Source organism: Eschscholzia californica, unplaced genomic scaffold, assembly GCF_041429995.1.
Source record: "Eschscholzia californica isolate CP2 unplaced genomic scaffold, dmEscCali1.0.p SCAF_4, whole genome shotgun sequence".
NCBI classification, from domain to species: Eukaryota; Viridiplantae; Streptophyta; class Magnoliopsida; order Ranunculales; family Papaveraceae; genus Eschscholzia; species Eschscholzia californica.
The window spans coordinates 48,485,664-48,496,813 of NW_028238461.1; the positions used below are offsets into that span (position 1 = coordinate 48,485,664).

Below are 11,150 nucleotides of genomic sequence, written 5' to 3' on the forward strand. Positions count from 1 at the left end.
GCTTTCAGATACTAAATCTAAGTAATACAACTTTCCTCGCCTAACACCATAACCAATTGTTTGCCTTGTCCGGATGTCCTTAAAGACACAAAATTCAGGCCAAAAGATGACAACACAAAATAGAGTGGTGGTTATTTGAGACACTGATAATAAATTATGATCTAAAGATGGGACAACCAAAACAGAGTCTAAGTTCAATGTGTTCGTTAGAGTTATAGGTCCTTCCCCTACAACAGGGGCTGAGGTGCCATTGGCAGTAGAGACATATTTATGTGAAGATTCGTTTATGGTTGAGACCTGTCTAGAATCAAAAGTCATATGATCTGTAGCACCAGAATCAATTATCCAAGTACTATTCGAAAATTGTGTAGACATATTTAAAGTCTTGCCTACATTACCTGTAGTGGCTATTGTCGATGAAGCTTGCTTAACAGTTGGATCTACAAGGGTCTTCTTAGAGTTTTTCTTTCGATTATGATCCCACCATTCTGGATAGCCTAATAGTTCATAACAATGACTTTTGGTATGACCAATTTTGTTGCAGTGTGTACACTTATAAGTAATTTTGTCAGATTGACCAACAACTTTAGCAAAATTTGAATTTGCCTTATTGAGAGTCATTATTGCGGAAGCATCAGTTGCCCTTCACTTTAGCTATACCAAAAAACAAGATGAAGATGAAAGGCTCTTCTCTTTCAATCAATATAAATTCCCAAACACAAATTTAAGACTTTTGGCTCTGGTACCAAGTTGAAATTGATCAAAGAAATTGTTTTATTCCTTGATGATTACAAAAGAAATATAAGACTCTATTTATAGAGTTACAATACTACTAGTTTCTAACTTTACTAGTTTCTAATATTTTACTAGTTTCTTAATAGTTTATACTAATATATTTACTAGTTCCTAAATCTTACTAGTTTCTAATATTTGATATTTCCTAATATCTATTATATGGGATATCTTAATATATAGAAAGATATTTCAACACCACCTAGTCACCTAGATACTCAAGCACTCACAGTTTTGGGTTCCAAAGTAATCTCTAAAGATTCAAGATTTTGAATGAAAAAGTTTTGAATGCCTCGACCCTTTCTTCCTCTCTTCGCATCGGTCCATGGTGAAGGGTTACCAAACGATACAAAAGGAGATCTCTTTTCTTCTTTATCTCCTACCACCACAATCACCACTATTTTCCTATTTGGTTATCTTTCTCTCTCTCTCCTTCCTTCCCGTCCTCTATGGTCTGCAGAAAGAGAGGAATGGTGTTGGTAGTTGGAGACGGTGATGGGAAAAAATGAAGAACTTTTTTTAATGAAGGGTCGACGACGATAACAATTGTCGACGATTCTTCACCAACGACCAACATGAAGCGAATAAAAAGAGATCTAAGATGTTCCCACGCAAAACGTAAGGTTCTCAGGACATTATTTTAGAAGCCCAGAACCGTTGTCTTAGAGCCTATGTATCAATGTCATTGTAACGTGTTCAGTAGATTGTAGTTAATCTCTTTTTTTAAAAAAAAAACAAATGATCTATCAAATGGTATATCAACGTGGCATGAAAATAAGGTGTGAAGTTAGTTTGTGATTAACCAAAGTGAAGCACAAGATCAAAATTTACAAGAATAGTAAAATGAAAAATAATCCTTGTTTTCTCATTCTCTCCGAATCTGCTGCGCCTCTGACTTCTGCTCGAAAATCCATTTTTTTTGTTTTTGGGTCTTCCATACAAACTACACAATAGAAAAGTATAGAGACCAAATTCTGAAATCTGAACCATCTGATTCAAATTCTGTTTACCCATTCAATTCATCTCTGATTTTCTCGTCTTGCAATTAAGGGATTTTTTTTTTCTCAAGGTGCATTTTCTATCTTTTGATTTTGTGTTATTTCCTACTTTTTGATGTCCTTGAATTTACGAGTTTAATTGGTGGTTTTGTAATTTTCAGGAGTTAAGCTGCTGCTAATTCTCAGATTAAAGTAGAGAAAATTTCATGATCAGGGCGAAATTGAGAGAATTTTAAATGATTACCAACGAAGATCCTATCGATCTTGATAGTGCCCCAGGTTCTCTCTCTCTCTCCCTCTCTCTATTGTTTAATCTGTTTCATCATTTGGAACTTTTGTTTTCGTTTTTAGGGTTGGGAAACAATTAGTGTAACTTTTACGAAGCTAACAGATTATTGAACACTTATTATAAAGATGACAAAAATGATGGGATTTGTTGATCTATGCTCCATTTGTGTCTTCTTCTTTGTAGTTTCGAACATGTATTCGTAAGACATGAATTTTTTCTATTTTAAATACTGAAACTTGAAATCGGTAAAAATATGTGTTGGAACGCTAAAAGTTTACTTGTAAATACAAATTTATCATGTGTGGGAAAGGCACAAGGCACATGGTAGAAGGATGCGTAGTTTCTTTGTAATGTTGTTCAAGTTAATATGGTTCTTTTTAGGTTAACAAAAATAATGGTTCCTTTTAGAAAGTAATACAGTACATAAAGTTCTCGATTTTGTTCCTTTTGTCCATCTTTTAAATGAGTAGGAAATCAAGTGTTTGAGGATGATGCCGAGTGATTACTTTGAACTTTTGAAGATTTAGTAGTACTTATATTTGTTTCTTATATCTTGGGTTTTCCATGTATTTCGAAACAGAGGGGGTAGATTGGAGTCTGGAGCACTTAGAATCGCAAAGTTGGAATGAGAAGAAAGAGCACACCCTTGCTCCAGGTATATGGTGTGTACTTACATTTTTAAAGGGAAAGATGGTTCTTGGGAAGAATTTTTCATTTTTCACCATTTGGTTCGGGATGGAGAAAGATGTTAGTTTTCTTAATTTTGTTTTCCCCATTTCCCATGTTTGGTTCACTTTTATATACTTTAAAACACAACCTAAAGTACTTTTAATGGATTCTTTTTCTCTATAAGGTTTGCTAGTTGAGCTTCAAATTTTCTTTGAGACCCATAAATGGAGTTTCAATTTTTTTTAGTCCACCATCATCGTCAGCACCGCTAGAGAAAATCAAAACCACCAATGTGTCAGTCACCAACTCCATAACATAATCACTACCAAGATCAGAATTTTTACGTAAAAATGTAAAATTTTGTTTTCGAAAAGAAAACTAGAGCAAAATATGCAAAAAAGCAAATAAATATACCATCTCAGTCTCTCAGACTTTCCAACTCATAGCTTATATAAAAAAAAATCAAGTGAGAACAATATGTGCCTTTTACGGAAAGTAATAGCATGATAATCTGGCTTAAGTCGTTTTAAATCAGTCACTCTCGAACATTATGTGCGCTTATAACTTAAAAGATTTGTATATGTGTACAGACTACAGTTACGACATTTCGGAAGTAATGAGTTCTCTACCCGTATTTTTTCTTTATATTTTCTCTTTTATCTGATCATGTTAGGAGAATATATGAGATAAACTTTGGCTTCACATTTAAGGCCCTAATTTTGAACAATATGAACTATATTACCTGATACCCACCTTCTAACATAAATTTTATATTAACCAGGACCTCTTGGAAGGCTAGAAGATCTGTTGGGTAATCCAAGCAACGCATATTGTGCAGATTGTGGATCCCCAGACCCCAAATGGGTGTAAGTTTCTAATATTTAATGGTCAATTATGAACTTTTGTCCAGTTTATGCTGGTAGCAGTCGATCAAATACTTACCTTTTCGCATAAGTAAACGTTTTATGTTAATCACTTCAAGTTTTGATTTTATCTCGATCTTCAACTCTTGTTTGATGCTGGATTCTAATCTATAAATAAGGAAGGGTCTGTTATATGATCCTGAATTCTAAATTACTTCCACTTGGAATTTTCAACCATCTCCGAAGAACCAAAGACGACTTCATTGAATCAAGCACTTCAGTCACATCTTACATTAACGTTTCTTTGTAATTCAAAATACATCACTCGTGATTTGAACGAGTCACTTTACTCCTATAATGTCCTTAAAACACAATTTACATGAGTTCTTTCACAATTTCACTTGAATTTCTTAACTTTTCTTTTACAGTCGTTGCTTTTCACTTATACAAGTGTGTTCTCTTTCTAAATAAACCAATCGGTGGAATCAGGTCATTAAGTCTTGGAGTATTTATTTGTATAAAGTGCTCTGGCGTTCATAGAAGCCTTGGAGTGCATATAACAAAGGTATAAAATCTGAACCACTGAACTTGTTTAAAATATCAAAAAACATGATCACCTCTTTGATGTACCAATTTCAATCCAAATCAGGAAAACATAAGCTGTAGGATATGTTATTATGTAGTAGGATTTTTTCGCAAATATGTTGTTATGAAACGTTTCGTAACAGACAATGATTTTGGTGCATTATTTGTGACTCAGGTTCTATCGGTAAAGCTAGATGAATGGACAGATGAACAAGTTGATGCTTTGATTGATCTGGGTGGAAATTCTGCAGCAAACTTGAAATATGAAGCATTGCTTCCAGAGAATGTCAAAAAACCAAAACCAGATTCTTCTATAGAGGAACGTTCCGACTTCATTAGGTAATATTAATATCTCTCTCATTCTGATATACATGCGAGAATCTGTCATTTTGAATCAGTAAAATTGTTTTAACTACTCAGGAGAAAATATGAGATGCAACAGTATCTAGACCCAAGTCTACAGACAGCCTTGGTCCTTCCACCCACAACATCGACTAAGCATAGCCAATCAGGCCCTAACCACGAAAAGAAACAGTATGACAAGCAGGGTACAAGTCGTATTCACGGCTTAGGGCAAGCATTTCGTAACAGCTGGAGAAGAAAGGAGCACGAGAGCAAGAGTTCAAAGAAAACCAACTCAACCAGTAGCAGTAACAATAACAACACCTCGGTACGGCTTGTCCTGTATTATATATATATAATATATATATATATTGACTATCATGGTATCACCTCACCATTACAAAGATGTGGTATATTTGTATTGCCTAACCATTTTCATCATATTTACTGTTTATAGCCTGGTATGGTTGAATTCGTCGGACTGATAAAGGTCAACATTGTAAAAGGCACTAACCTAGCTGTACGGGATATGATGACAAGTGATCCTTATGTCATCCTAACACTAGGTCAGCAAGTAAGTTTCTTTCCTTAACACATTTTGATTATTATCCTTGTGAACTGAACTATAACACCTCAAGTCTTTTTACGACAGAACTCCAAGCATATTATGCTCTTCTACAGAAGGCTGTCTTCTGTATCCTTTGTTACTCCTTATTTTTGTTTTTATATTCGTTACTTTGTCGTGTCCTCTTTGAGAGGATGTGGAGGTGAAAGACGAGGTGGTGAGATAAAACAGAGGGGTGTTTTTTTTTCGGTTTAGAAGAGGAGCACGAGTGCACGACACATAGGAGAAGAAATATGTTAAAATATGGGAGAAGTGCCCATTTTCGTATTAACATTTTGGTTTTCTAAGAGTATCAAGATTTTTGTTAAGCTCGAGTTCATAATTTTTATTTTGGATTGATAAAAGTTGTTGATAAATTCTTTTGCAGTCATTGAAGACACGTGTGATAAAGAGCAGTCTAAATCCGGTTTGGAATGAACGACTAATGCTATCAATTCCAGATCCAATTCCACCTCTAAAGTTGGTAAGTCAGACATTTATTTCGGAAAAAAAAAACTATATGCCATTTGATAACAATGACAACACTAAATATAATGTTTTTGTGGGTCTTAGGAATTAGTTCAATTAAGATCCTCTATTTGGAGAATCCACAAGAAGTTAACAATCTTTTGATTGGATCTTTCTTTGTAGCAAGTATACGACAAAGACAAGTTCAAAGCAGATGATCACATGGGAGAGGCCGAAATCGACATCCAACCTTTAGTCTCAGCTGCGAAAGCTTACGAAAACTCTACGACTGCGGAATCAATGCAACTTGGAAAGTGGACGTCGACCAAAGACAATACCCTGGTAAAAGACAGTATAATCAACCTGGTTGATGGAAAAGTAAAGCAAGAAATCATGCTCAAGTTGCAGAATGTCGAAAGAGGTGTCCTACAACTTGAGCTCGAATGTGTTCCCCTTAGTCAATAGTGGTGGATATAAGAGAGAAGAAATAATGCTTGAAGCAAAAGAATGTTGTAAAAACTAATCACAAAATTGAACATACATTTCTTTTTGATCTTTATATATGTAATTCCGAAAAAGAGTATATTTAAGCTACAAAAGCCTCTTCGGCTTTTTCGTTTTCTTCTTTTCTTTTGAAAGTGTAAAGGATATGCAACAAAAAAGCAATGCAAGATTGAAAGTTATTAGGAAAATGCTAGTATTTCGTCTGATAAGAAATGCCTGAATGGGCCCACGACTTCATGTATTTAACCTATTCTGACCAAATGTGAGAAATAAATGCATTCCTACAGAATAGTCAATATGAGAGGAGCCTGGGGAACTCCAAACCTAGAAACTACTAAATTGCAGGTAATGATCGAGGAGGTATTAAATAGAAGGCGTTGGAAACAACCAAACCCAATAAACTTATTTTGGAGGAAGATTTTGCCTTCTACAGAGAGAGGTACCTACTAATGGGTCTAAAGAACCTATATATGTTGGATACTCTTGACTCTGGAGTATGTCCAAAATTACTAACTAAACAAACTTACAATAATTATACAAGTACTTTAAGGATAACGATACCTCTTTTGAGGAGTAATAACATCTATACGTAGACGAACATAATCTAATTGTTGCATCTCTTTAGGTGCTTTCTAATTACCTTATTTCTTTCCTTCGTCTTGAAAAAAAAGTGTACATTTTTTACCCCAAATCACACCCATCGTCCATGTTTATCTTCCACTCACAAGTCACAACCCACCCAAATGTAAAAACATCACAAATGTGGTGAAATCAACTTGTTCATCGAGATGTTGAGTAATGCAATTGAGTGTAGAATTCGTGGTTGTGAATGACAATCGACCTATTCTGAGAGACCACTCTTTCGTTTAAGAACGCCTAGTTGCTGCACAATAATTTAGATGGACTAGGCATAGGTGGGTAGTCGATCTATCAAGGTCTGTCCTTTAGAACGCCTACTTGCTGCACAATAATTGAGAGGGACAAGGCAGATGTGGGTAGTCTATCTATATAGGCATATGATGTTTTACTTGATTCCTCAAAGTTCCAATTGTAAGATAATTCTACGATAATAAAAATCATTAGATTCATTGATACATCGTGAAGATACTCTTAAAATCATTACATTCAACATTGATACATTGGAAAGATGTAATATGAAGATACAATATGTTCTGGTTAAAAAGTGAACAAATTATGCATCTCAATGGATGAAAGAACAATTTTCATACTTTGAGCTTTGACAAATCAATGAAACCAAAATGAGAACAATCTTTCATTGAAAAGCATAATAATATCTAGTAGGAGTAACATTTTATTTTGTAATTCCAAACAAACATCCCAAAATATATACAGAATTACAATTTATACACTCAACAAATATAATGTTCTTCTTCTTTTAACATTTCCATAATCTTAAACATTCATAAACAAAACATCCCCATATTTTAAAAAACTGATCAAATAACAGATCAATACAAATTTATGAAATGTTTGATTTATCATGTTTGTTCACAGAGATCATGAACAAGAAATACCCATATGTTTTTTTTCATCTTCTTGATCTTGATTGGTATCAAAATACCCAAACCTTGAACAATTTAGACAGATAAATAAAAACCCTCAAAGACAGAGAGAGAGAGAGAGATATAGATTCAAACCAGAGACTTCTAACAGCAATTATAACCAGAATTGCAGATTATACCCTAAATTCTTCATTGAATTTCTTCCCCATTTTGATCATTAACAGCTATTGAAACCAGAAATTGAAGATAGTACCTAAATTTCTTCATTGAATTTCTTCCCTCAATTTTGATCAATAACAGCAATTAGGGCAACGAATTAACCCATTTTCATTGCATTCCAAGCATCTCTTCTGTTGTTCTTCTTCTTCTGAAAAAACTTTTCGACTTCCATTACAATTCAAGCAAGGAATAAACCTCAAATCACCACAACTTTCACAAACCAATCTTGGATCTTTAGTTGGAAATCCTTCAAGAAGTTTAGACAATTCACCCACTTCATAAAGATGTTTAATTTCTTCAGCTCCACCATAATATTTTCCCCCAATAAAAACCCTAGGTAAAGTTACAGTCTTTTCACCTAATACAAACTGTATTTCTTTCCTATAAGCTGAATCCATTGATACATCACGTTCATCTACAGAAACCCTAAATCCCCTAAAAATTGTTCGAACAGTACAACAATCTTCATAAGTCCTTCGAATACCTCTCAAACTAGTAAAATACAATACGATTCTATCTTCAGTTCCTTTCAATCGAATCTTATCATCAACAACATGAGAAAACCTAGAAATTGAAGAGAGAGACGATCTCATCATCGTTTTACTTGATGGACGAAACCCTAACCCTAATTGCTTAGAAGAAACAGCTCGTCTAAAGCTAGTTGCGACATTTGGATCCATATCTGCAAGAAGAGATTCTTCTGACAAATGTTTCCACAAGGGTTTCGCCAGATGTGAAGAACTCTCTGGTGAATTTGATGATGTTGTCGTTTTACTTGATGATGATGATGATATTTTCGCTGCTGATTCAAAAGAATTACACAATTTCTTCACGTTTCCATCAAATAAACTACTCTTGAGAGATTCATCACGATAAAAACTAGGTTTTCTTGTCGAATTAGAAGAATAAGATCGATCTAATACAAAAGATGAAGATTTTTTAGGAACAGAATAATCAAAATCATCTAAACCAGCCATTAATTCCCAAGTATTGATTACAGAATCAGGAGAAGATGGGTATCTTGTAGATATCTTGGATTCAGAATCAGGAGATGAAATCTGATCTTTTTCTAGATTAGGGTTATTATTATTATTATCAGAATCGATGAGAAGGAGAGAACCGTAGGTGGTAGATGTGAGAGAAACAAGATGATGGGTATCACCTTTCTTCAAAGGTAAATGATGAACAACAAGATTTGATGGGAGAGAAAAAGTTGGAGAAATTGATTTTGAAGAATTTTCAATAGAAGAATGGATTATTAGGGTTTGATCAGGTCGTGAAACAGAGCAGCCCATGAAAAAACAAAAGAAATAATAATAAAAATTGTTCCTTTTTTTCCCCCTCCCAATTGCTTTCAAACTATTCCTTTCTAATTTGGACTTTGAAGATCTTTTTTTTCTTTTCTGTTTGGGGTGGAAAAGAAAAAGTAGTGGATTGCGTGATTTTGGAGGAAAGCGTTGATGATAAGCTATGAAGAAAGAAAACTCTAGAGAGAGAGAGACAATAAAAGTTCTTTTTTTCTTTTTTTTTAGAGAGAGAGAGAGAGAGGGAAAGAAAGCGCGTCGAAGATAGAGAAAACAGTTGGAGAGACGATGTTAATGGTAGTTGAAACTACGGTTTTCGTGGGGTGTCTTGTTATATGGAGCTGTGTTTGATGTATAGGGGTACAAACCCAATTGGAACATAAACCCATTTCTTAAAGGGACACCATTTTCTCTTCATGTTAATGCGTACCGTAGACAGCGTTATGAGGAAACAAGACTTCAGCATTACATCATGGATGTAATTTTGCCTTCTCACACCATTCCGACTTTTTATTGTCGGATCAGATAGCATTTACCTGCATCATAAGGTACACCATGAAATTGTTCTAACAAAGACCATATAAACTACTTATAGATCATTCGATACTAATTCATTCCTACAAAGTAATGTTCATATGACTACTATCGGGTTTTCTAGTTGGAGCAAGATACCATTCTACATTACACTATAAAACACTTGATGTATTGTTTTAAGAACCTATTTTTATAAGCAGGGCCGTGCGGTGCCCAGTGCGGGCAGGACGGCCGCACTGGGCCCCCCACTCACAGTGGGCCCAAAAAAATTAATTCCCCTTCCCAAGTTTGAAAGTCAAATTTAATTCTCTCAAAAAGGGAGTCAAAATTAAAGAGGCAAGCAATTAGGGTAACCTTCCCTCAGAAAGCAATTTGGGTAAATTCACCCTGCCCCACTTTACAACCATGTCTGACGGTCCCTTCCAATTTTTCTCTCTCTACCTTGCTCAGCAATTAAATTTGGGTAAACTCACGGGCCCCACTTTACAACCATTAGGGTAAAGTAATTAGGGTAAAACCTAGGAGTATACTTCTCTTTCTCTACTTTCTAGTTTCTTTTGGTATTAGAATTTTTCTTTCTAGTTTTTTTTGGGCTTTTATTATTTATTATATTTTATTCTCGATCTATTTTTTATTATTATTACACATTACAATATTGTTTTTTCTTCTCTCCTTTCTTATTACAAATCATATCTTTCCATTTGAAAAAATAAACTCATCTATTTCCATGACGACTAAATTGCTTATCAAATTGATTAGTCTGTTAGAGTTCTTAATAGTTAATTTTTTCTTAAAAATTGTGAGTGGAACAATTCTTTCATTAGCTTTGCTCAACACTGAAAGTGGATTCTTTGACAAAATTGATTACGAATCGTTAGTTGATGATTTCGCTTCAAAAAATACAAGGAGAAAAATTTCAAGTAAATTTTTTTTGTTTCGAATGCCTCTTAAATTCATTTTGAGTAAATAAATCAACAATCAATTATCTTTACATGGTCAAATTATTTTGAGCGTGTTTATTATTTTGTGTATATTTTTTTTTTATATTTTGATTATACAGAAGGCCCAAACTAAATTTTGGCACTGGACCCTCAAATTCTCAGGCACGGCCCTGTTTATAAGGTGGGTGATCTAGGGAAATAAGAAATATGGAAGGGTGGAAAACTAAAAATATTCTCAAAGACACCTTCCCTTTTATGTCGCTGGTATAGTCGTCGCCCGGCGAAACTCGCTGGAATTTCTCATCTCTCTTTCTCTCTCCCATCTCTCTCTTCATCTCTTTTCTTTCTTTCTCTTTCTCCCTCCTCTCTTTCTTCCCTAACTAACTCTTGCGAAGGAGAGGAGCCCCTCTCTTTATTCACCCTCTAAATCTTGCGAAGGAGAAGAGCCCCTTCAACCAAGATATATAGAGAGAAACAGAGAAAAAAAGGGAGTATGCGACAATAAAGTGTAGTCG

General features: G+C 34.5%; 2 protein-coding genes across 3 annotated transcripts; one reads left to right on the plus strand and one right to left on the minus strand.

Moving 5' to 3' along the window:
* Positions 1–1,555: 1,555 nt before the first annotated feature.
* Positions 1,556–6,302, plus strand: LOC147545529 (putative ADP-ribosylation factor GTPase-activating protein AGD11). 2 transcript variants are annotated; one of them, XM_086635084.1, is made up of 10 exons: positions 1,556–1,861; positions 1,952–2,069; positions 2,660–2,734; positions 3,530–3,614; positions 4,101–4,176; positions 4,372–4,535; positions 4,617–4,866; positions 4,996–5,112; positions 5,531–5,626; positions 5,794–6,302. In XM_086635084.1, exons 2-10 carry the CDS (start codon positions 2,027–2,029, stop codon positions 6,073–6,075), a joined length of 1,188 nt encoding a protein of 395 aa, XP_086491210.1. In that variant the 5' UTR covers positions 1,556–1,861; positions 1,952–2,026; the 3' UTR covers positions 6,076–6,302. The 2 variants fall into 2 exon arrangements, with proteins under 2 accessions (XP_086491210.1, XP_086491211.1); XM_086635085.1 differs by having other exon boundaries at positions 1,660–1,861; positions 4,996–5,104.
* A 1,061-nt stretch (positions 6,303–7,363) lies between these two features.
* LOC147545530 (uncharacterized protein At3g28850-like) lies at positions 7,364–9,616 on the minus strand. Its single transcript, XM_086635086.1, has one exon. The coding sequence runs from the start codon at positions 9,149–9,151 to the stop codon at positions 7,928–7,930; it is 1,224 nt and encodes a 407-aa protein (XP_086491212.1). The 5' UTR covers positions 9,152–9,616; the 3' UTR covers positions 7,364–7,927.
* Between the last annotated feature and the right edge of the window lie 1,534 nt (positions 9,617–11,150).

What these genes read in the sequence shown, in the direction of transcription:
- LOC147545529 (XM_086635084.1), top strand. Translation starts at nt 2,027, where the DNA reads ATGATTACCAACGAAGATCCTATCGATCTTGATAGTGCCCCAG. An exon ending in TCCCCAGACCCCAAATGGGT is followed by an intron (nt 3,615 to 4,100) that starts GTAAGTTTCTAA and finishes CGGTGGAATCAG; the next exon opens with GTCATTAAGTCTTGGAGTAT. An exon ending in CAATTCCACCTCTAAAGTTG is followed by an intron (nt 5,627 to 5,793) that starts GTAAGTCAGACA and finishes CTTTCTTTGTAG; the next exon opens with CAAGTATACGACAAAGACAA.
- LOC147545530 (XM_086635086.1), bottom strand. Translation starts at nt 9,151, where the DNA reads ATGGGCTGCTCTGTTTCACGACCTGATCAAACCCTAATAATCCATTCT.